Here is a 23581-nt window from a genome sequence, read left to right as displayed (position 1 = left end):
GCGCCTGGGGCCGCGCTGCGGGCTCAGGGGTGTCTCACTGTGCCGGAGAGGGCCGGGGCTGCCCGTGCCTCTGCACCCCGGCGCGTCCGCGAGGACGCCGGGTCTGGCGGCGGGGTCGTCTCCGCTGTGGACCGTCGGGGCCAGGCGGCCTCCTGCTGCCCCGGAGCCCCTCGGCTGCTGTTGGCCCGCCGGGGCTCGGACGGCCGGAACCGGGCGCTGTGGAGCGGGCCAGCCTCCGCGGGCAGCGCCACCGAGGGTCCTCAGGCCCGGGAGGGGCGTCCGCCGCGGGGCCCCCCCGCTCCTTGCTCTGGCGACCCCGCCGGCCGACGGCCCCCACAACAGCCCGTTAGAGACCGCGGCGTGGAAAGAATGAACTGGTCGCTGGCGCTTTCCCTCGTCGTAGCGTGTTGGGTCGCCGAGCCCCAAGGACCCCAGGCGGCTGTCACCCCAGAAACAACTGCAGACCCTTAGGACTCAGCACGACACTTGCGGGGGTGGGGGTTGTGCCCGCGCTGAAGCCCACGCCGGGTTAAGAACCAGGCTCTTGGGGGCTCTCAGTTTGGAAAGAGACCTACATTCGCAGGTACTGAATCAGGATTCCCAGTAGCGTGTAGGGTGGGGAGCAGAGGAGTGGCCCGAGAGGGGGACCGTGCTCCAGGCCACGGGCGGGAGTTGCCCGTGGGCCGGCGTGCGGGGGAGCCCGGGTGTGTGCGCGCGCAGTGGGAGCGCTGTGGGCCGAGGCGAGCGGGGCCGCGGCGCACCGGCCTCCGGAACCAAACCGCTGGCCCTGCGCCCTGAGTTCTCAGCCGACGGGGCCGGCGCGTCCCCGGGCTCATCGCCAACACCTGAGAGTCATTTTCCCCGCCTGAAAGCCGCGTAGCTCACCTGGCGGTGCAACAGTTTCCTTGCCGGTTTCCTGTCTCCTTACAAAACCCATCATCTAAGCCGCAGCAGGAGGAATCTTTCACACGAGGTAAATTCTGTCACCACCTCTGCTAAATCTTCCAGTGGATCTCTACCGAGGATAACAATAAACCCAAGCTTCCCCCCTTGCCTCACGATGGCCCTTTTATGTATGCCTTCCCGTGCTCTGGCTTCACCTTCTTCCACTTTCCTCCTTGCTTTTAATACTCCAGCCACAGGACACTCCCGTCCTCAGAGAAGTCTCACTGCTCCTACTCCCGGAGCTCGGTTTAACTCTGCCTGGCACACTCTCCCACCAGATCTCTGTGGTTCGCTGCATTCAGTTCTTGTTCAGATGTCCTTTGTCTTGGTGCCTGGGGGGGCTCGGTCTGTTAAGCGCCTGACTTTTGGTTTCAGTTCAGGTCCTGATCCCACCCTGGTGAGATCTAGCCGGGAGTCAGGTCCTGTCTGCGTTGGCAGCGGGGAGCCTGCTTGAGAGTCTCTCTCCCCCTTTCCGCCCCTCCCCCATCCGCCTGTGTGCATGCGCTCTCTCAAAATAAGTACCCTTGAAGTCAAACGTCCTTTATCAAGGAGAGCTTTCTCAGCTACTGCAGTTTGAAATAATCTTCCCCAGTCACTGTGTTCCGTTACGCTGGTTTAATTTCTTCTCGGCACCGTCTCAAGTTGGTATTGGTTTTGGTTTTTGGTCTGTCTCTTCTCTGTGGCCCTGCCTGTCTTGCCGGCCTCTGCGTCCCTAGCGGCTGGAAAAGATGCGTTTGTGGCAGCCGCGGCGGCAGGACGACGGGGATGAGGCCAATGCCGGCAGACTGGATAGAGGTGTAGGCCTGTAGGACCAGGATCGCGAGGCAGTGGAAGTGAAGACGAGGGGCCCCAGGCCTGGCTGTGCTACTCTTGACTTGATCTTGGTCAGGTTACTCTGCTAGTTCCCGTTTCTGGGCCTTCTCTTTGGATCGCTGGGATACTCGCTGGGAGAAGAGCAGAGCTTAAAGGGATGGGAGAGGGGCCCCACGGGGGAGGCAGAGCTCCAGCTCTCCTTTCATGCTCTGCTGTGCAAGTGGTTTTTTCTTAAAACCCCATTTTAAGTAACTCCCCCCAAAAACCTGGGGGAAAGAAGAAACTTCCAAGAAACTGGGGAAAGAAGCTTCAGACAGACCTGAAGGGTGTATTCTGGGGTCCCTGTGGCTCCCTTTCTCTGGAGGAGCAAAGGCCCTGGGGCAGCACCTCGGAGGTCATCTCTGCGACATCCTGCACAGGGCCTGCCGCCAGCAGATCACAGTGCACACTATTTCAGGGGAAATGGTTTGACTTTAGATTCAAGGGCCCTAAATGCCTAGTATGTATTTCACTGGAAACTAAACTAGCTCCGTGCCATTTTTATAAGATACTTGAGTTTCCTGGGACATGATGAAAGTGCTCATGGTTTCTCAGTTTTTAAAATTTTATTATTTTTTAAGTAATCTTGACACCTAACTCGGGGCTCAAACTCGAGTCGCATGCTGTGGGGTGTCTGGACGGATCAGTCGGTTGAGTGTCTGACTTCAGCCAGGTTATGATCTCGTGGTCCGTAGGTTCGAGCCCCGCATAGGACTCTGTGCTGACCGCTCAGAGCCTGGAGCTGCTTGGGATTCTGTTTCCCTCTCTCTCTGCCCCTCCCCCACTCATGCTCTGTCTCTGTCTCAAAAAAATGAATAAACGTTAAAAAAAAAAAAAAAAAGTCGCACGCTCTTCGGACTCAGCCCAGCCAGCCAGGCCACCCCATGGTGCCTCAGTTTTAAGGTGGCTGCAAGTCGGGGGCGCCCGGGTGGCTCAGTGGGCTCAGCGTCCAGCTCCTGATTTCGGCTCAGGTCATGATCCCAGGGTGGAGCCCCATGTCGGGCTCTGAGCTGAGCATGATGTCTGCTTAAGATTCTCTCTCCCTCTGCCCCTCCCCTGCTCTGTCTTGCTCTCAAAAAAAAAAAAAAAAAAAAAAAACACCCAAAAACAAACAAAAACAAAAACACAAGTCCTTTTGGGAAAAAGTTGACCCAAGAGCCCTCTGATGACAGCAGAAGGCAAAGGCTGGCACAGCAGGTGTGCCTACCTGTCCCCTGGGAGAGGGACTCTGGAAGGAGGCACAGGACACACTGCGAAGAGCTAATGGAAGGGAGGCCGGCAGGGACTCGGCTGCTGGGTGGCCGGCCGGGGACGTGGCCGGCGGCTCACACGGCTCTCTCTTTGCAGGACCTGCCATGTTTCGCAGGCTGGGTTGGCTGGTCCTGTACAGCCTGGCTGTGCTGCTGCTCAGCTGCCTGCTCTTCCTGAAGAAGGAGGCCAAGCCAGTGGGGGGCCCCACGGCCCGCCAGCCCTTCTGGGCTCCCCCGGGGCCCCGCCGCAGCCAGTGTCTCCCCAACCGCACAGTGGCTAACGTCTCCCTGTCTCTGCCCAGCCGCCACCGCCTCTTCTTGACCTATCGCCACTGCCGCAACTTTTCCGTCTTGCTGGAGCCTTCCGGCTGCTCGGATGACACCTTTCTGCTCCTGGCCATCAAGTCGCAGCCCGGCCACGTGGAGCGGCGAGCGGCGATCCGCAGCACGTGGGGCCGGGTGGGGGGCTGGGCGAGGGGTCGGCAGCTGAAACTGGTGTTCCTCCTGGGGGTGGCGGGGCCTGCGCCCCCAGCCCAGCTGCTGGCCTACGAGAGCCGGGAGTTCGATGACATCCTGCAGTGGGACTTTGCCGAGGACTTCTTCAACCTGACGCTCAAGGAGCTGCACCTACAGCGCTGGGTGGCAGTTGCCTGCCCCCAGGCCCACTTCATGCTAAAGGGAGATGATGACGTTTTCGTCCACATCCCCAATGTGCTGGAGTTCCTGGAGGGCCGGGACCCAGCCCGGGACCTCCTGGTGGGAGATGTTATCCGCCAGGCCCTGCCCAACAGGAACACCAAGGTCAAATATTTCATCCCCCCCTCCATGTACAGGGCCCGCCACTACCCACCCTACGCTGGGGGTGGGGGCTATGTCATGTCCCGAGCCACCGTGCGGCGCCTCCAAGCAGCCGTGGAGGAGGCTGAACTCTTCCCCATCGACGATGTCTTCGTGGGCATGTGCTTGAGGAAGCTGGGGGTGAGTCCCGTGCACCACGCTGGCTTCAAGACATTTGGAATACGGCGTCCCCTGGACCCCCTAGACCCCTGCCTGTACAGGGGGCTCCTGCTCGTGCACCGCCTCAGCCCCCTGGAGATGTGGACCATGTGGGCGCTGGTGACGGATGAGGGGCTCAGGTGTGCAGCAGCCCCTTTGCCCCAACTCTGAGGGGTGGGTTGAGTGAGTGGACCCAGTGTTGATTTTCCTATCATGATGACACGTGAGAACCTTGAATCTTGACCTGAGGGTCTATGGGAAATGCTGACTTCATTTCTTCATTTTTGTAACCCCCACCCAGACCTTGAGAACTGATTAAAAACACTGACCCCTGGCTAACCTGTACCAGCATGTGTTGAATGGGAGCAAAGTTCGGCATAGCAGAGGCTGCCAGAATTCTCGTGGCAGGGTGGGGGTGCGGTGGGTCCCAGACCCCCTAGGGGCTCTGCCAAGCTGGGAGGCAAAGGAGGCTGCACAGGGCCCCAGAATACAGACTTTTTTGAAGTGCAAAAAACAAAACTATTCTCCTTCAGATACAATAGAGGAAGAAGGAAACAAGAGGCGTGTGTTGGAATATGTCCTGTTGAGCACCAGGTAAACACTCTGCATTCAGTTCCTTAAGAAAAATGGACTTTTGGCTCCTGGGCCTCAGGTGTCCTTACAGGCAGAGGGGCCAGATCACAGAAAGGATTAGAAACACTTAAAAAAAAATCTTAACAGGCTCCCCATTCCCCCCAAAACTCCCATCCCTATGGAGGGAGCAAAGACTAAATCAGATTTGAAAATGCGAATACGACTGGAAACAGGTTAAACTGCTACTGAACTTGTGGGCAGGACGGAAGAAGGACCCTCTCTCTGGCCAGGCTGCTGAGATGCTCTGGGTGGGAGGTAAAAAGATTGTGGTGGGTGGAAAGCTGGGGGTGGGGGTGGGGTCAAATGTTAAACAGGGCGCGCAGTGCCTCAGGGCTAAGAACCAGGTCCGTGGGGAAATGGGTCAGGCACTCACAGCTATGGCCTCTGGCCCGATGGGCCAGGGCAGGACCTGCTGACTCCTCTCTGTGCGGAGAGAGCCAAGCGGATCGTGGCCCCGGGGCGGAGCCGGCAGACTCGGACGAAGGCTGGGCAGATCAGGCACTCAATCCTCCCGCAGGTAGGCTTCCTGCTCCGGTTCCGCCCTCTCGTCCCCTTCCTCCTGAGTTTTCTGACGGAGTTCCTCTGTCTGTGCTTCTGCCAACTTGGTTTCTGCTTTCTGGGAAAGCTGGCGCACCTCCTGCACCTGGGACTTCACCAGCTGAATGTGATTCCTGGCAGTTATAGAGGCCTGATCCGCTCCTGCCAAGAGATGGCACGGTTAGGCTGAATGGCGGAAGGGTAGAGGGCACGGTGGCAAAAAGGAAAGCCTGTGGCTCCCTGTCGTCTGAGCCCCTCTTGGAGACTCGCCCTGCCCTCCCTCTCTGCACCACAGAGAACTGTCTCCACGTTCAGGTCTGCATATTTCTCCAGCTATCCGCTCTCGTTATTAATAATTACTAAATGTTGATTCCCACAACCATCTCTACAGCTACACAGCTCTTAGTATAGACATCTTATGAATTTACACAAGTAATACATTTCTTTTTGACAAATTAATAGCTCATTAAATTGTCAAAGATCTCTTTCGTCGCCTACCTAATCTTCAGAGATAACCTCTGCTGGAAGTTTAATGAGCATCTTTCTCATCTTTTGTACATATGGGATGCATAGAGAAATATTTTGCTACTTTATATAATGGCACAAAAGGTATTTATTGAACATATTTTGCAATTTTGCTTTTTCTTTAAACATGTTTTCAGGCTCTATCATTCTGTTTACCTGCTACTAGTATATTTCATCATACAGATATGCACACTTATCAATTCATCTATAGATGATCTGGGTGGTTCTTTTCTACCTTACTGTATCAATAAGAACCTTCAGCACAATGTTAAAAGTTAGTGGAGAATAGCAAGCATCTTATTTTGACCTTGATGGGAATGCCTCTCATAGTTCATTAAGTAGGAGTACTTAACCTTGATTATCATGTTAATAAAACTGTATTCATAACTGTACTGGGATTGAAATCATAAATGGGTATTACATTTTACTGAAGGCTTTTGGGGCCTATATTGATATTACACCGCTGGCTTTTCTCCTTTAATCTACTGTAGATAATCTCAAGTAGTAAATTATATTGATAGTTTTTTTTTTTTCCAGTGTTGAAGTATTTTGTATTTTGCAGTAAAAGGCTATATCTTACTTTTATGTATATTCTTAAGTGATACTGACCATAGTTCTTTTTTTGTTTTGGTACTGGCCTAGTGCAGTTTGGGATCAGCCCTAGGCCAGCTTTATACAACAGTTGGGAGGCTTGCCATCATTTTCTGTGTACTGATACACTTTCTGTAATGTAGGATATGTTCCTGAAAGATTTGATAAAGCTATCCCACAAAACAGCTGGGTTTAGTGTCCACTTTTGGGACACAGAGTCTTTGAATACTGTTTCAACCTTTATGGTTATTGGCTCTATTTTGATTCTTTACTTCTTTGGCCAATGTGGGGTTTCCATAAAGACTATAATATTGATATAATTAAAAACCCTCCGTATCTGTAACAGCTCTTTCTTTTTTTTTATTTTTTATTTAAAAAAAAATTTTTTTTTTCAACATTTATTTATTTTTGGGACAGAGAGAGACAGAGCATGAACAGGGGAGGGGCAGAGAGAGAGGGAGACACAGAATCGGAAACAGGCTCCAGGCTCTGAGCCATCAGCCCAGAGCCTGACGCAGGGCTCGAACTCACGGACCGCGAGATCGTGACCTGGCTGAAGTCGGACGCTTAACCGACTGCACCACCCAGGCGCCCCTGTAACAGCCCTTTCTAATGTTACTTTTGCCTTCTAAAAAGTCCTACTTGCCAAAAAATTTTTTTTTCTTTTTAAGAACCAGATTTTGCCCTTTTTCTTTGTATTTTGAAAGCGAGAGCACATGAGCGGGGGAAGGCAGAAAGAGAGGGAGAGACAGACAGAAATCCCAAGCAAGTTCCTGACACTGTCTGCCAGGAGTCTGAGGGGCTTGAACCCATAAACGGTGAGATCATGACCTGAGTTAAGAGTTGGATGCTTAACCAGCTGAGCCACCTAGGCACCCTGATTTTGCCTTTCTGATTATTTTTATCTTCTTACACCTTTTATTTCATTTGTTCTACACTGGGTGTACAGTCCCCTATTTCTAAATGGGTTACAAGTTTAGTTTCTTCATTTTCAGTACTCAGTACACTGAATATTCCTTGTCATTCATGGCTGTTCTTTGAATTTATGACATACCTCTTTAAAGGTGCCCCAGGTCTCTTTAGCAGCTACTTTATCTGCAACTCTGTCTGCTGCATACTGCACTTGTCATCACCGTTTCAAATATTTTTCCATTTCTATTTTGATTTTTGGTCAGAGAAGGGGGTAAGAGGGAATTGGCTGAGGCTTTGTCACCTGGCATAAAATCAGTTTTTGTATGTGCTCTATTTGTTTGAGAAGATTGTATTTGGAAGGGGGGCAAAGTTTTATATCTACTATGTATACTTGATGAAGCTTTTAAAAATCATTGTTCTGACCCTTCACAGCTTTACTTTTTTTTAGTCTTGATCTGTGAGTCTCTGAGATGTGTATAAAACGTAACTTTTCCTTGTAAATCTCAATTTTGCTTTATTACATTTTCATGATATATTTTTGTTAGTGTTGAATATTTACTGATTATAAAATAATTTAAAAATCACCCATTATTCCAACATCCAAACTATATTAGCATTTTGGTTCATTTCCTTCCAATATTTGTGTCTTCAGTTTGTTCCATCAATGCCTTATAGTTTTCAGAATATGCATCTTTTGCCTCCTCAGATGAATTTATTCCTAGGTATTTTATTCTTTTGGGTGCAATTGTAAATTTTCTTAAATCTTTTTTTTTAAACAACTGAGGATGAAGTTAGCTGTGGACTTTTCAGGTATGGCCTTTAATGTATTTGGGGATATTCCCACTAAGCCCACTTTGCTGAGAGTTTTTATCATCAATGGATGTCATATTTTGTCAAATGCTTTTCTTTGCATCTATTGAGTTGATCATATGGTTTTTATCCTTCTTCTTGTTAATGTGAAGTATCACACCGATTTGCAAATATCAAACAACCCTCTCGTCCCTGGAATAAAGCTCACTTGACCTTGATGAATGATTTTTGTAATGTTGTTATTGAGGATCTATGTTCCTCTATGTTTTGCATCTATGTTCCTCAGAAGTACTGCTGGCTTCTGGTTTTCTTTTTGCAGTCTTTCGTTTTGGTATCAGGGAGGGCTGAATTTGGAAATTTTTGTCTATTTTTTGGAATAGTTTGAGAAGAACAGGTATTCTCTCTTCCTTAAAAGCTTAGTATGATTCAATTTGGTGAAGCCATCTGGCCCTCGACTTTTGTTGGGAGTTTTTTTTTTTTTTAATATTAATTTTGAGGGAGAGGGAGAATCCCAAGCAGGGTCTCCACTATTGTGGGGCTCAATCTCATGAACTGCGGGATCATGCCCTGAGTCGAAATCCAGAGTCCGACGCTTAACCCACTGAGCCACCCTGGTGCCCCAGGAGTTTTTATTACTGATTCCATTTCATTACTAGTAATTGTTCTGTTCAAATTTTCTATCTTTTATTGGTTCACTTTTGGAAGATGTAGGTTTCTAGGAATTTATTATTTCTTCCACATTGTCCAATTTGTTGGTATATGATTTTTCATAATCTTTTATAATCCTTTGTATTTCTGTGGTATCGGTATGTGGTATTTCTGTGGTATTCTCCATTTCTGATTTTTTGAATGTTTATTTTTGAGAAAGGGAGACAGAGCACGAGCAGGGGGAGGGGCAGAGAGAGGGAGACACAGAATCTGAAGCAGGTTCCAGGCTCTGAGTTGTCAGCTCAGGGCCTGGCGCAGGGCTCAACCCATAAACTGTGAGATCTCAAACCCATAAACCCATGACCTGAGCCACCCAGGTGCCCGAGTCCTTTTTTCTTTTTTTTTTAGGAGTCTGACTAAGGTTTATCAATTTTGTCTGTCTTTTGAAAGAACCAGCTCTTGGGTTCATTGACCTTTCCTTTTTTTTAAATTTCCTATTTCAGGGGCGCCTGGGTGGCTCAGTTGGTTAAGCGGCCGACTTCGGCTCAGGTCATGATCTTACGGTCCGTGAGTTCGAGCCCCGCGTTGGGCTCTGTGCTGACAGCTCAGAGCCTGGAGCCTGTTTCAGATTCTGTGTCTCCCTCTCTCTGACCCTCCCCCATTCATGCTTTGTCTCTCTCTGTCTCAAAAATAAACATTAAAAAAAAAAATTTCCTATTTCTGCTCCAATCTTTATTATTTTGTTCCCTTCTACTAGGCTTTAAGTTTTATTTGTTCTTCTTTTTCTAGCTCCTTTAGGTGTAAGGTTAGGTTTTTTTGAGTTTTTCTTTTTCTTTTTTTTTTAATTTCTTAAGTGAGGCCTATATTACTGTAAACTTAGAACTGCTTTGGCTCAGTCCCAAAGATTTTGGACCAGTGTGTTTTCTTTTCTCTCCATGTATTTTATTTCCTCTATGATTTCTTGGTTGACCCACTTGTTCAGTAGCATGTTGTTTAGCCTCCATGTGTTTGTGTATTTTTCCAGATTTTCTTCTTGAAATTGATTTCTAGTCTCAATTCATTGGGGTCAGAAAAGATATTTGATAAGATCTCAATCTTCTTAAACTTACTGAGACTAGTTTTGTGGCCTCACATGTGATCTTTCCTGGAGAATGTTCTATGTGCACTTGAAAAGACTGTATACTCTGTTTTGTGATGGAATGTTTTGTGTGTTTAGCTGTTAGGTTCATGTGGTCTAATGTGTTGTTCAAAGCCACTGTTTTCTGTCTGGATCATCTATCCTTTTTTTTTTTTTTTTAAAATATTTATTTGGGGGTGGGGGGGGGAGGAGAGCGAGAATCTCAAGGAGGCCCCGTGCTGTCAGCATAGGGCTGGACATGGGGCTTAATCTCATCAACTGTGAGATCATGATCTGAGCCAAAATCAAGAGATGCTTAACTGAGTCACCTAGGCGCCCCTGAATTATCTAAGTGGGGTGTTAAAATCCCTTACCATTATTATATTACTGTCAATTTCTCCCTTTTCTGTTAATATCTGATGTATGTATTTAGGTGCTATGTTGCGTGCATATTTGTTAACTGTTATGTCTTGTTGGATTGATTCCTTTATGTAATATCCTTCTTTGTCTCTTGCTACAGGCTTTGTTTTAAAGTCTATTTGTCTGGGGGCGCCTGGCTGGCTTGGTCAGTTAAGTGTCTGACTTCAGCTCAGGTCATGAGTTTGACCCCCACATCAGGTTCTGTGCTGACCATGTGGAGCTTGCTTGGGATTCTCTCTGCCTCTCCCCAACTCATGCTTTCTCTCTCAAAAATAAACACACTTAAAAAAAATTAACAAGGTCGATTTCTGATAGAAGTATTGCTACCCTGGCTTCCCCCCCACCCCCCCACTTCATTTGCATGGCATATGTTTTTCCATCCCTTCACCTTCAGTCTGTACGTGTGTTTAGGTCAGAAGCGAATCTCTCGTAGGCAGCATAAGTGGGTCTTCTGTGTCTTTTGGAGCACTTAGTCCCCTTACATTTAAAGTAATTATTGATAGGTGTATACTTACTGCCATCTTGTAAACTGTTTTCTGGTTGTTTTTATAGTTCTTCTCTTGCTCTTTTCCCTTGTGAATTTGATGGCTTTTTTAAAATTTTTATTTTTGAGAGACAGAGTGGAAGAGGCTGAGGGGCAGAAAGAAGTGGAGAACAGAGGATCCAAAGCGGGCTCAGCGCTGACAGCAATGAGCCTGAGGTGAGCCTTGAACCCACGAACTGCAAGATCATCACCTGAGCTGAAGTTGGACGCTCAACTGAGCCACCCAGGTGCCCCTGATGGCTTTCTTTAGTGGTGGTTTTTGTGTGTATCTATTATAGGTTTTTGATTTGTGGTCACCATTTGGTTCATATATAACATGTTATATGCATCAGAGTCTATATTAAGTTGGTTTCTTAAGTTTGTAAGCATTAAATTTTTACTTTCTCCACATTTTATGTATATGATGTCATTTCACATCTTTTTGTGTATCCCTTGACTCATTTTTGTATCAATTTTTACTACTTATGTGGTTTAACTTCTATACTGGCTTTGTAAGTGAATAATCTAATACTTTTACTATATATTGGCTTTTACGTGTGACATTTTTTCCTTTCATAATTTTCTTCTAGTTATGGCCTCCCCCCCACCCCCATTTAAAGAATTTCCTTTAACATTTCCCATAGGCTGGTTTAGTGGTGATGAACTCCTTTAACTTTTGTTTGGGAAACTCTCTCTCCTTATATTTTGAATGATAACCTTGCTGGGTATTCTTGGTCATAGATTTTCTCCTTTTAGCACTTGCAACACATGCCACTTCCTTCTGGCCTGCAAAGTTTGTGCTGAAAAAATCAACTAGTAGCCTTATGGGGTATCTCTTGCATGTAACTATTTTGCTGATTTATTATTTTTTTGATGTTTGTTTATTTTTGAGAGTGAGCAAGCAAGCACGGGGGAGGAGCAGAGAGAGGAAGACACAGAATCCGAAGCAGACTCCAGGCTCTGAGCTGTCAGCACAGAGCCCTCCACGGGGCTTGAAATCATGAACCGCAAGATCATGACCTGAGCCAAAGTCAGATACACTTAAGTGACTGAGCCACCCAGGCTCCCCGTACTTTCTGCCATTTTAATTGTATATCTTGGTGTGGATCTCTTTTGGTTCATCTTGTTAGGGGCTATTTGTGCTTCCTGGACCTGAATGTCTGTTTCCTTTTTCAGATTAGGAAGGTTTTCTGCCGTCTTCTCTCTTCTCCTTCTAGGATCCCTATCATGTGGATGTCATTATGCTTGATAAAGTCACCGAGTACCCTTAACCTATTTTTACGTTTTGCTGTTCAGCTTGTTTTCCATCACCCTGTCCTCCAGATCATTGATCTATTCCTCTCCCTCCTCTCATCTTCTGTTGATTCCCTCTAGTGTATTTTTTATTTCCATCGCTGAATTCTTCATCTCTGGTTCTTTTTAGATTTTCTCTTTGTTGAAATTCTGAGTTCATCCCCTTTTTCTCAAGTCCAGTGAGTACGTTTATGACAATCACTTTGAATTCCTTATCAGGCAATTGCTTAATGACTGATATCTTCTGGATTGTTTTAATGCCTTTAGTCTTGAATCCTTTTTCGGATTCTGACATCGCTCTGCTAGAGCTTTTTGGGATAGCTTTCTTTTTCTTAATAATGGCTCAGTTTAGCTTTTTATAACTTTCAACCTTCCTATACATTTTGTTTTAGGTATCTCTGTAAATCATTTTTGCTGTGATTATTTTTTTGAACATGTTCTTAGCTATTGCAATTATTGATGTTGGTACTTGTTCCTTTATTTACTTCGCATTTTCTTTCTTTTAAATCTTTATCAAGTTTTCATTTAACAAGGTCTAATGTTAAGCCAATGTCTATCTCTTCTTAGCATGCTTTCACTTCTTCCCTGAACTGATTTAAAAATTTAACACTCAGGGGGCACCTGCGTGGCTCAGTTGGTTAAGCGTCCAACTTCAGCTCAGGTTACGTTCTCACAGTTCATAAGTTCAACCCCGTGTCAGGCTCTGCACTGACAGCTCAGAGCCTGGAGCCTGCTTTGGATTTAGTGTCTCCCTCTCTCTTTGCCCCTCCTCTGCTTGTGTTCTCTCACTCTCAAACATTAAAAAAAAAAACCTCAAATGTTGACAAGTTTTATTAAATTTTTTTCACTATTTTTATCTCAGTTGCTCCTTTTTAAACTAATTTCTTTTTTTTTTTTTTTTTCCAACGTTTATTTATTTTTGGGACAGAGAGAGACAGAGCATGAACGGGGGAGGGGCAGAGAGAGAGGGAGACACAGAATCGGAAACAGGCTCCAGGCTCTGAGCCATCAGCCCAGAGCCTGACGTGGGGCTCGAACTCACAGACCTCGAGATCGTGACCTGGTTGAAGTCGGATGCTTAACCGACTGCGCCACCCAGGCGCCCCTAAACTAATTTCTTTATTCACAAAGCAGTTTTTCCAGAAAGCATATGTGGTTGGTAAACTTTTGAGTCTTTTTATATCTGAAATAATATTTGGCTGGATATAAAATTCTAGGTTATTGATTTGTCACCTTGCATCCAGGATTGCTGATAAGACTGATTCTTATAGTTTTTTTTTAGGATTCTTTGTATATTTCATATTGAGCTTTTTGCCATGATTTTAAGTTGTAAGCCTTTTTAATCAGTTTTACGAAAAGGTCTTTTTCCAGATAATGCTTACTTTCCCTTTTCTCCAGCTCAATCTAAGCCTGCCCGGATGATGAAGGTTGCCTGGGAATGTTTGTGCTGTAACACCTCAGCAAATCTCCCTGTTCACTGCACATCTCCCACCTCTGCCGTGGCACTGCTATGGTGCTACTTTCATATATTTGCTGTTTCACTCTTCATTCCAATTCTGCTTTTAGTTCACTAACAATTCTTTTTTGTTTTACTTTAAAAAATACATACATATGTTGTGGGGCACCTGGGTGGTTCAGTCAGTTAAGCAGGTGACTCTTGATTTCGGTGCAGGTCTTGATCTCATGATTGAGCCCCACATCGGGCTCTGTGCTGACAGTGAGGGGCCTGCTTGGGATTCTTTCTGCCCTTCCTCTGCTCATGCACTCTCTCAAATCAACATAAAAAAACCAAACATATTATATGCTTTTTTTTAAGATGTGGCACCAGAGCCCCTAGTTTGTTATCCCGAAGTCAGAAAACAAAAGAGCTGACCCTAGGCTTCTGGTTTGAAACGAATTCAGGTAAGATTAAACTAGTTTTATTTAAAATATTTTAAATTCAAAAACATTCAGCTCAAGCCCACTGGATGGATAGTGAGGTTCAAAAAACATCCTGGTGAATGACTGGGATACAAAAGTGGAGGCATTAGAATCGGGCTGAATCCCAGTCTGGCTGCTTACTTACCATACCACATCATCTCCACGGGTTTCTTAACCCTCTCTCCCCATTTTCTTCATTTGTAAAGTGGGAAAGATCATCCTCAAGTTCCTTAAATTGAAAGTGCCTATAAAATACTTACAACATATACTCAATAAATAGTAGCTATTATTTGCCTGGGATCCGCCACTGACTAGGATTCCAGGTTTCAGTAAGGTTCACACGGATTGATGATCTCAAGTCTCCTCCAACTGTGTCCCTCAATGACTAGTTATTCATAAATATCGGTGTTACGAAACGAATAAAACGCTTGGGGTGCCTGAGTGGCTCAGCTGCTTAAGCGTCCAACTCTTGATCTGCACTCAGGTCGTGATCTCGCGGTTTGTGGGATCAAGCCTTGCATCTGGTCTGCACAGACAGCATGAAGCCTACTTGGGATTCCCTGCCTCTATCTCTCTCAAATAAACTTAAAAAAAAAACCCCACAAAAAACACAAATGCTTAAAAATCTGGGGTACCTGGGTGGCTCAGTCAGTTAAGCATCCTGACTTTTGGTCTGGGCTCAGGTCATGATCTCAAGGTTTGAGCCACGCATCCGGCTCTGCACTGACAGTGCGGAGCCTGCTTGGGATTCTTCCTCCCTCTGTCCCTCCCCTGTGCTCTCTCTCAAAATAAACATTTAAAAAAAAGCCTAAAAACCATTTGGACACAATTATTTTCTAATGGGCAGCAGTTGCACCATTTTCTAGACACAGACTACCTGGCGATTGGATATGGAGACATTTTTTCAGTCAGAGCCACAGGCCTTAGACTGTCTAATCTAAATCCCTCATTTTACAGCTAGATGAAAACTCAACTGGCACACTGGTAGTGAAAACTGGAACCTACCAGTCTGGTATGCGGCTTCTGCCGCCATCTCTGAAAGACCAAGGGCAGTCATCCAAGTGGTTTCCAACTTCAAGTACTCTTGTTGCTTTGAAGTCATCTGTAAGTTAAACACAGCACTTCAGACAACAACGAGAGGTTCATAAGCACATTAAAATGGACTTAGAGTAGTAGATTCAGAGAACAGTTACTGGTCAGACACCTTAATTTACTAATTTAGATACCAGAATGAGGTAGGGGCACTAATACAGAAATGTCCAATAACTTTTTCTTACCTCAACTCTGGCTCCTATGATCACCTGCCACACTTCATCTTCCTCCTGTGAATTCATTTTCCCAAGTAAACTTGTATATTGTCGGTACAAAGAAATTAAGGTGTAAACGGCCTACAAATATAGAATAAATAAGCGTGAGTAAAATAGGCGAGACATACTAGGATTAGTGAGAATTACACCTCAAGGAAATCAAGTCCTGTTATAGCCAACCAGCTCTTCAGTCCTTCCACCTCACTGAAATCGCACTACTGTATGAGGTAAAGGCATTATTCTAGGACACGAGTGTCCCCACTAGTCCACTTTTGTGTTTTTAAAAGATTGTTAGCAGTTCACACAGAGAATACAACGTAGAAGAAAAGCCCAGAAGGCTGAGGGGGAAAGCTGCCAAAAAATAAAGGTATAATAAACCTATAAATGATACCTATTAGCTCAGATTAGTGGTTTTGAAACTATTCCCACAGAGAAGCCCCTGGTGCTGCAAGTGTTAGACTCTGCACCCCTTTACCCCTAACTGAACCCAATCAGCTTTGTTCTCTGGTCTTATACTGCGATGCTGTATTTAAAGACTTTTTTTTTTTAAAAAAAGAAGGAGTTCCTGGAAAAAGTCTAAACCCCACTGACTTAGGTCGAAGCCTCGGCCAACTTTTGTAAAGGACCAGAGTGTGAATATTTTAGGCTTTGTGGGCCCTATAGTCTCTGTTGAAACTATTCAATTCACAAAAACAGTCACAGACAACATAAAAACAAATGAGTCTGGCTACGTTTCAGTAGAACTACGAAAACAGGCATCAGGCTAGACTTGGGCTATGAGCAATAATTTGCTAACCCCTGGTTTAGACAATCAAAACTTAAGAGGACACTTACCTTAGTATATTCAGTGATTGCTTCAATCAAAGCATACGTGGTCTGAGAGAGAAAGGTGGAGGTGCTATCTGTTACCAAAGACACAGCTCTCCTCATTAATGCATCATTGCTAAGAGAATGAGGCTCCAATTTCTGAAAAACACAAACATTTTCACTCAACTTCTAACCTAAAGCTCCAACCGAGAATTTCATCATAGATAGCCAAGTGAAAAACACTTGTCACACTGCAGCTGCTTCTTTGTTTTCTCATTAGGCTCTATTTGGGCTAATAAAGACAATATACGGAAGTAACCCCAGAGTATGCTTTCCGTCCACTTTTATTCTTTATGCTCTGCTCCAAAAAGCCAAGCACTTCTTTACATGAAATAGGTCTAGTAATTATAACCAACAAATTTCAGAAAGTTGTGATTCATTCATGAACACAGTGTTAGATACCTGGGATATGAAGATATATAGGATATAGTCTCTGTCCTCAAAGATTTCAGATGGGGAAGGGGAGGAGCTGGGGCTAACAGAGAACTTGAGAAATTAACGCAGTCAAGTACCACGGAGTTGTGGCAGAAGTCCATACAGGCTACAGTGGGGGCACACACATGAAAACAATCTCTTCTATGTTGAATGAAAAGAGCTTAGAAAAGGCTTCACAGAGCTGATGACAATTAAGCAGAGTCTAAGTAGATGGGTGGATGGGGGAGAGCAATTCTGGGCAGAATGAACAGTAGTGTCTTGGGTTTGGGGACTCTTTACTCTGACCTCAGTTATTTAAAAAAAGCGAATATAACTTCTCAAGAGTTAAGGTAATGTAGCCACCTTAACTAAAAACAGGTCTCCCCTGCTTTCGCAAAGTTTGTGTTAAGCCACTTTTCTTTTAAGAAAGATTTACAGAGGCGCCTGGGTGGCTTGGTTGAGCGTCTGACTTCGGCTCAGGTCATGATCTCTCGCAGTTTGTGGGTTCGAGCCCCACACTGGACTCGCTGCCGTCAGCGCAGAGCCTACTTTGGATCCTCTGTCCCTCTTTCTCTCTGCCCCTCCCCCGCTTGAGCTCTCTCTCTCTCAAAAATAAATAAACGTTAATAAAAAAGAAAAAGAAAAAAAGACCTACATTAGTACCTGATCTCAATAACCAAAATATGTCTGGAGAAGATTTTCAAGTTTACGAAGAAAAAAAAGCTGTTACTGTACTAATGTCTTTCCTGAAAAGCCAAGTGGCATAATGTGAACTTTTGGAAAGATGCTCTTTGTTTTACGCTGAATTACCAAAGGCTTCACAGGAATGCTTTACTTTCGGGTCATCCCGGACTCTGCCTTTTCCTTCCTCAACAGAGCACTGATCGTATCAGAACAAAGAAACCAATTCCTTCAATCCTATGTTGTCTTGTTTTTGCTATTTAGAGTGTAAGCCCAGAGAACCGCTGCCCATTGAAAGTAGCCGTCAAGAATTATCTCTGACACATGAACAAATCCAGAATTTCATTTACCATATTTATCTTTCATTCAATCAAATAAGTATTCCTTATGTACCTTCCATTCAGGGGCTAGAAAGACTGGGAAGAATATATACTGTTCACTGGAAGCTAACTTTTACATATTCTAACTGACGTCTTCACGGTTTACTTTACAATGCATTTCATTTGCTCCTTACAACGGTCCACGTATTATCACTTCTTTTTTACAGATGAGGAAATGAAAACTCAGAATAGTTTTATAAACTTTCCCCAAAAGCCACATATCTAGACTTCAAACCACATCTGCACCCAAGTCTGTACCCTTTCCACTATGCTCTGCTGACTCAGGAGAGTGCCAGATAGCTTATCACCAAATATCAAAATGTACAACACAAGGGATAAGAGGGAGATCACTGTTGGCCAGAAACTCTGAAAGGCTTTAAAGTGAGGTGGTACTTGGGACCGAGACAGCTAGGATGAGAACTGTCAGGCAGCCCAGGGAAGAAGAGATAATGAGGAAAGAATACATCTGTTGCATGCGGGGGATGGTTAGGGATCTAGCCTGGTTACAACAGATGGCACAAGGAAGGGGAGACCAGCGAGGACACTCGAGTGCGGGGGCACACAATGGAGAGCCACTGCAGGTTCTGAAGAACAGAAAAGGAACTATACCATTCCTACAGGATAAGGACCAGAGGCTCCTGCCATGTGGCCTGGGACTGAGGTAACTGGGGCTTAAGAAAGGTGTATGAACTGAGAAAGGACAGACCCAAAATATTCTTGTGAAGGAAGGAAGGCTGTCTTAATTATGGCAGAAAAGGGCCAGTGTTCAAGTCAGGGTTTTAGGATTAACAATGCTTCACAAACAGAGATGAGGTTTGGCGTGAGGAACAAAAAGGTGCGGTCTCAGGAGTAAGCCTCAGAAGATGCTGAAAGGACTTGTGGGAAGTGAAGTCAATCTTCTTGTTGTGATAAACACACACGTCAGTATCAGAAATATTTTGCCAAAATGGGGTTTGCTCTTTCCCCAAAAGCACACAACCAGTGATCGTTTTAATAAGGTGCCACTTTCATATCACCTGTCTGCTTGAGAGCACCTAGATGTCTACCAGACATCTTAGACTGTCACTTCCAAAACTCTCGATTTCATCCTCCCAAAACCCACTCCCCTCCACTCCAATAAATGGCAACTCCATTCTTTCAGTGGCTTAGGCTTTTTCATTTTTTACTGTTTATTTTTGAGAGAGAGAAAGAGAACGTGAGCACAGGAGGGGTCAGGGGGAGGGCAGACGATCCAAAGATGTCTCTGCACAAACTGCAGAGAGCCTGACGGGGGGCTCGAACTCAGGAACTGTGAGATCATGACCTGAGCAGAAGTCATGCTTAACCGACTGAGCCACCCAGGTGCCCCTGCTTAGGCTTTTTAAAAAACCTTGGCATATGCTCCACATTCAATCCATCGGCAACTCATGCTGACCGCATCTGGTCCAACTTCTCCCCACCTAAACTGTTGCCAGCCTGCTCCAATCCTGGACTAGAACAACAGTCTCCCATTGGTCTTCCTAGTTCCACACAGCAGCCTTTAAAAACTTACATGAGATCGTAACAGCCTTGTGTTAAAATCCTCTGTGCCTTCCTTTTTGGAATACAATTTAAAGCCTTACCATGCCAAAAAGGACAAAAAGCTGAGTTTGATCCTCAGCTAATGTTCTGGCCCCATCTATTATGCTCTCTTTCTCACTCCACTCCAGCCACATTAACCTGTTTGCTGTTCATCAGACATATCAGACATACACCTGCTTCTACCCCTTTGTACTCAAGAATTCCTTCTGCCTGGCAAACTCTTCTCCAAGACATTACCATGGCTCATTTTCTCATTCTGATCCCTATTTAGACATCACCTTATGAGAATAGCCCTCCTGGGCTACCCTTTCCTACCTAAAAACAAAACAACTCCCTCCAAGCACTCCCTGTTCTCTTATTCTATTTGTTTCCTGCACAGCACTGATCACCTGGCATTTATATTTATTTTCTCCCCTTTTCCCTAGAGTGTAAATTTCATGAAAGCAGGAACTTTGTTTTGTTCTTACATTTCTAGCAATGGCACATTAAAGCTGCCCAATAAATTTTTGTTGAAAGACTACTCTGTTGATAGACTGTAATACCCTCGTCTTATTCCTCTCCCCTCTGTATACAATTTGACATACTGTTCCTACCAAGTGGGACCATTAAAACGGGAGTATTAATATATTTGTCCAGTTATGAAGAAATAACGCTGGTATGGTAGAAAGTAAACTGTCGCATGGGGGTAGGAGCACTGGGTGAAACTAAGAGCTTGTCTGATGGGTCAGTGCGCCCCACCCCCGAGACTTCAAGAGGGCACAGTACACTAAGAAACAGTGACACTACAGTATTTTTACCTGTGCGATGGGAACTGCACACAGGGTCACACCAAATCCAACTGCCACAGTTTTGTGCCAGGGTCTTATCACTTCTGAGAAGCAGCGCTTCTTAAAGTTAGCCACGACAGGAACACACCGTCTGTACCTAGAAGTCAAATTTAATAAGGCGTAACTACCAATCTGTAAGTCTCTTCAGTTCGTTTGCAGGGGTTGAAAACTCACACCGGGCCGAGCAGGAGCCTAAATGAGGCGCTGGGTCGGCCCGCCAGATGACAGGGCTCATGAGGAAGCGCGTCGGACTGGACAGCCCAGGACTCGATCGAAAGGGCAACCGCTACCCAACTCCCGTGAACCGCTGCCGCGCGGGGAGGCGAGCCCGGTGGTTTCGGACTTTAACCGGTAGCGGGTATGGAAGTTTAAAAGGCGGTCTCAAAGCTTTTTAAAAACCTCAGGCCAAAATAAACGCTTCTGCAGGCAGCATTCCGCTCCGGAACTCGGGTTGAGGTTTCCAGGTGTCCCCGAGAGTCCCCGCTGGGCAACACCTGGAGTCCGCAGGTGCCGCGAAGGGCTCCCCGGTGTGCAGAGGACGCACCCGGCAGTGCCCGCGCGGGGACTGACCAACTCCCCTCCTGCCCTCAGGGAACACTTCCTTGACAATCGGCCCCCCGCCAGGGCCTCTCCCCTTATCTCCCTCCAGTGGTTCCGATGGGCTAACGGGAACTCGCTGGCAGGCCGAGGCACTCCAGGAAGCCAGCCCGAGCTTGTGGGGCTTGGCACTCGGCCAGTGGAATAACGGGAAAGCCGTCAGTGAGAAACAGACCCCGGGCTTGGCCTCCAGCCCGGGACACAGTCAGGAGGTCCTCGGATCTGAGAGGGGCGGGACGCCGGGACCCGCTCTGCCGAGAAGCCAAAAGCGTGCCACCTAGGCGGCCGCTGCCATCCCGGCCATGGCGCCCCCTGCGGTGCCTCCCACCCTGCCGCACCGCCCTGGCACCCGACCACAGAAGTACCTGAAGAGGGAGGCTACGCTCCGCGACACCCAGCTCCTCAGAGCCGCCATCCTGCGGCGGCCGAACGCTAGACGCACACGCCGGAAGTGACGCCACTTCGTGAGCGGGGGACGGGGCGCGGCCTCTTCTTGAGTGGGTCTGGCCCCATGACCGCACCCCCGCCCGAGAGAACAGTTGGGACTGGACAGTCTGGAGGGAAGGGGCGGGGCTTAGGGTAACGGCGGTAACGGCCGCGACGAGCGCCCAACCGCCGCAGCTTCCGCGTGGGACTGGGCGGGCCCCGGGCCTGAGGGCGCTGAGCGGGCGGAGCGGAGTCGGCCGTCGTGAGAGGAAGTTGGATACCTACCCGGGCGAGGCCCTGCCTCGAGAGGCAGCCCTGGCCCGAGCGCGAGGCGTAGAGTTCTTCCGTCGGGCGGTGGAAGGTGTCCGGCAGGAGGCGGAGCAGCGCGCGGTGGCTCCGGCCGCTGGGGGCTGGCACGAGGCGGGCGGGGCGGGGGGCGGGGCTGCGGGCGCTGTCACTTCAGCACCAGGAAGTAGGTGGTCCAGCCGGCCAGCAGCAGCGCTCCGATGAGCACCGTGTAGCTGAGGAGCACGAAGGCCAGCAGCTCCCGCAGCAGCTGCAGCACGTGGATGGTGGACGAGGCCGGCATCGCAGGGAGCGGGAGGCCCGAGGACCTGCGGGGCGGGGGCACTCTGGAGTCCCTGGGCGCGCAAAGAAGACGGTCCCCCCTCCCCCCACCCTCCAATGGCCACTCCGCAAGCGCTGCTGAGCCAGGCGGTGTTATAGACAATGTGGATACAGGGGGGCTAGGCTAGCTCCTGGCCCTCAAAAGAGTAAACATGCTGCCCTAAGGCTGAGAAAGCCCCAAGTGCTGACTTTCTCCCTAACAACCATCTGGACGCCCTCTTTGCATTTACACTAATAGAAGTCTTTTAAACCAAAAGTTCTCCTTGTTCTAGGACTCCTAATCTGGATCTGGGTTGTGAGGAGAGAGAAGCCTGTCTGTTCCCAGTCTCCGCTGCTGCATTAGTCTTCATCCCTGGCTCTCTCTTCCCATCCACCTCCTGCATTTTTAATGCTGTGAGTGCTGCTAATGGCCTAATGAAGTAAAGCTTTCTTTTCCCATCACTCAAGCTGCGGCCCCAGCTGCCCGTGCTGCCTGGGAGGGGAAAAGGAGAGGGACCCCTTTGGGTGGGAGAAGGCAGCAGGTCCTCATTGAAGCCCCTCAGCAATTCCCTGGACCCCAAGGCTTGATAACATGCAGTCTGAGAGTCTTTTGTGTTATAGCCTGGCACGCTTGCCCTTCTGGCCAGCCAGTGTTGCAGAAGTGCCAAGAAGTGGGCATCAATTTGATTCCGGGCTTATCTCCTTCCCATTGTCCCCTTGTGCATCTGCTCCAGTCCTGTTATCTTCCACCGCTGATGGGATCAATGGCAACAATCTCTTTATCTCCACTGCTGTCCGGCCCAGCAATCTCCCCTCAGGCTCAGCCACTAGCTTCCTTCTCTCCCCGTTTTACTCACTCAGCAAAGTTTGCACAACTCCTCCGCTGCAGCAGCTCCACGGTTCCTCTCCCGGTCTGGTGTCTAAAGGCAGGCGTGTGTGTACTCCAGTGGCCTCGGCAGAGCTGTGGGATATTCAGGCAGCAGCTGCGCTCACCAACTAGGTGTGGTCTAGAGACCAATCAGAGTCTGCCCGTGGTCCCTGAGCAATCAGGGAGCTGCGCACGGCCCGTCTCAGGCCAGGCGGGGCACTGGCAACCCTGCCTGCCCTCCGCCCATTTCACTGCCACAGCCCACAGGGCTCTAACGATGCCTGCAAAGCTCCCCAATCGGATGGGCTGAGCAAGTGGTACACGAGGGGATTTTTCATGTCCCTTCTTGTCTTGCTTTTCTAAACACCGCGGGTGGGATACAGTGCAAATCCTTTTCTAACCTACATCGAGAGGAACCCCGTCCTACTCTGTGTCTCAGAGTAGAAGAACCGATATACAACTTTCACTTGCAACTTTCCACCTAAAGCAAAAGCTGTTGTCTGAAAAAACATGTAAGTGCGAGGATGCATGTATGTGAGAAACGGGAGCTTAGAGAACCAAGAGCTCCTGAGTGCTTGATTGTAATTTACAGAGTTTAGCAGTTTGGAGATGAGATAGAGTCACCTTCCCAACGAGCCTACTTCTAATTTCAACTCCAAATGTGATGCAAAAACAGCCAGTAAGGATGTCAGCAAATAACAGACCCTTTCCCAGATGGACAACGAAGGGAAAGCACAAACTTTATACTGTTTCGGATTATTTTGCTTTTTGCTGTAGTTTGTGATTAGAGACTGTTTTTTGACCTTTAAAAATAGATGAGAGTGTGGACATCAACCCTTTTATCAACATCATCATCCACAAGCAAATGGCTCCTTAATTCAATCAGGGTCTGTTATTATCAAATCACTGCCCCGGCCGCAGCCTGGCTGAAAACAGGAGCAGAACATTATCAAGCTGCCCAGGAAGCCAGTGAGTAGTAATTGCTCCCCCAGAGAATTGGTCATCTGAAGGGCTTCTGTGTCCTGCCTAGTGACAGGAAAGAAAGTATGGCTAAGATTTATGCCCTCACCCCACAC

At 47.3% G+C, this 23581-nt stretch overlaps 2 protein-coding genes across 2 annotated transcripts; one reads left to right on the top strand and one right to left on the bottom strand.

Moving 5' to 3' along the window:
- The first annotated feature begins 351 nt into the window (after positions 1 to 351).
- B3GNT4 (UDP-GlcNAc:betaGal beta-1,3-N-acetylglucosaminyltransferase 4) lies at positions 352 to 4369 on the top strand. The gene is made up of 2 exons (XM_047827538.1): positions 352 to 973; positions 3145 to 4369. Exon 2 carries the CDS (start codon positions 3153 to 3155, stop codon positions 4212 to 4214), a length of 1062 nt encoding a protein of 353 aa, XP_047683494.1. The 5' UTR covers positions 352 to 973; positions 3145 to 3152; the 3' UTR covers positions 4215 to 4369.
- A 238-nt stretch (positions 4370 to 4607) lies between these two features.
- On the bottom strand, positions 4608 to 21315 carry DIABLO (diablo IAP-binding mitochondrial protein). Its single transcript, XM_047827539.1, has 6 exons — positions 20971 to 21315; positions 19979 to 20105; positions 16114 to 16245; positions 15250 to 15360; positions 14978 to 15074; positions 4608 to 5375 (listed from the first exon to the last, which is right to left on the bottom strand). The coding sequence occupies exons 1-6, from the start codon at positions 21018 to 21020 to the stop codon at positions 5179 to 5181; spliced, it is 714 nt and encodes a 237-aa protein (XP_047683495.1). The 5' UTR covers positions 21021 to 21315; the 3' UTR covers positions 4608 to 5178.
- Positions 21316 to 23581: the final 2266 nt, after the last annotated feature.

The sequence above is a fragment of the Prionailurus viverrinus genome, chromosome D3, assembly GCF_022837055.1.
Source record: "Prionailurus viverrinus isolate Anna chromosome D3, UM_Priviv_1.0, whole genome shotgun sequence".
Classification (NCBI taxonomy): Eukaryota; Metazoa; Chordata; class Mammalia; order Carnivora; family Felidae; genus Prionailurus; species Prionailurus viverrinus.
Note: the sequence above shows the minus strand (reverse complement) of the source record. Positions and strands in the feature narration are given on the sequence as shown.

Excerpts from the sequence above, each read along its gene's own strand:
- B3GNT4 (XM_047827538.1), top strand. The coding sequence starts at position 3,153 with ATGTTTCGCAGGCTGGGTTGGCTGGTCCTGTACAGCCTGGCTGTGCTG.
- DIABLO (XM_047827539.1), bottom strand. The coding sequence starts at position 21,020 with ATGGCGGCTCTGAGGAGCTGGGTGTCGCGGAGCGTAGCCTCCCTCTTC. Across the intron at positions 20,106-20,970 it reads AGCGTAGCCTCCCTCTTCAG|GTACAGACGGTGTGTTCCTG; the intron begins GTACTTCTGTGG and ends TTTGACTTCTAG. Across the intron at positions 15,075-15,249 it reads TCATAGGAGCCAGAGTTGAG|ATGACTTCAAAGCAACAAGA; the intron begins GTAAGAAAAAGT and ends TTTAACTTACAG.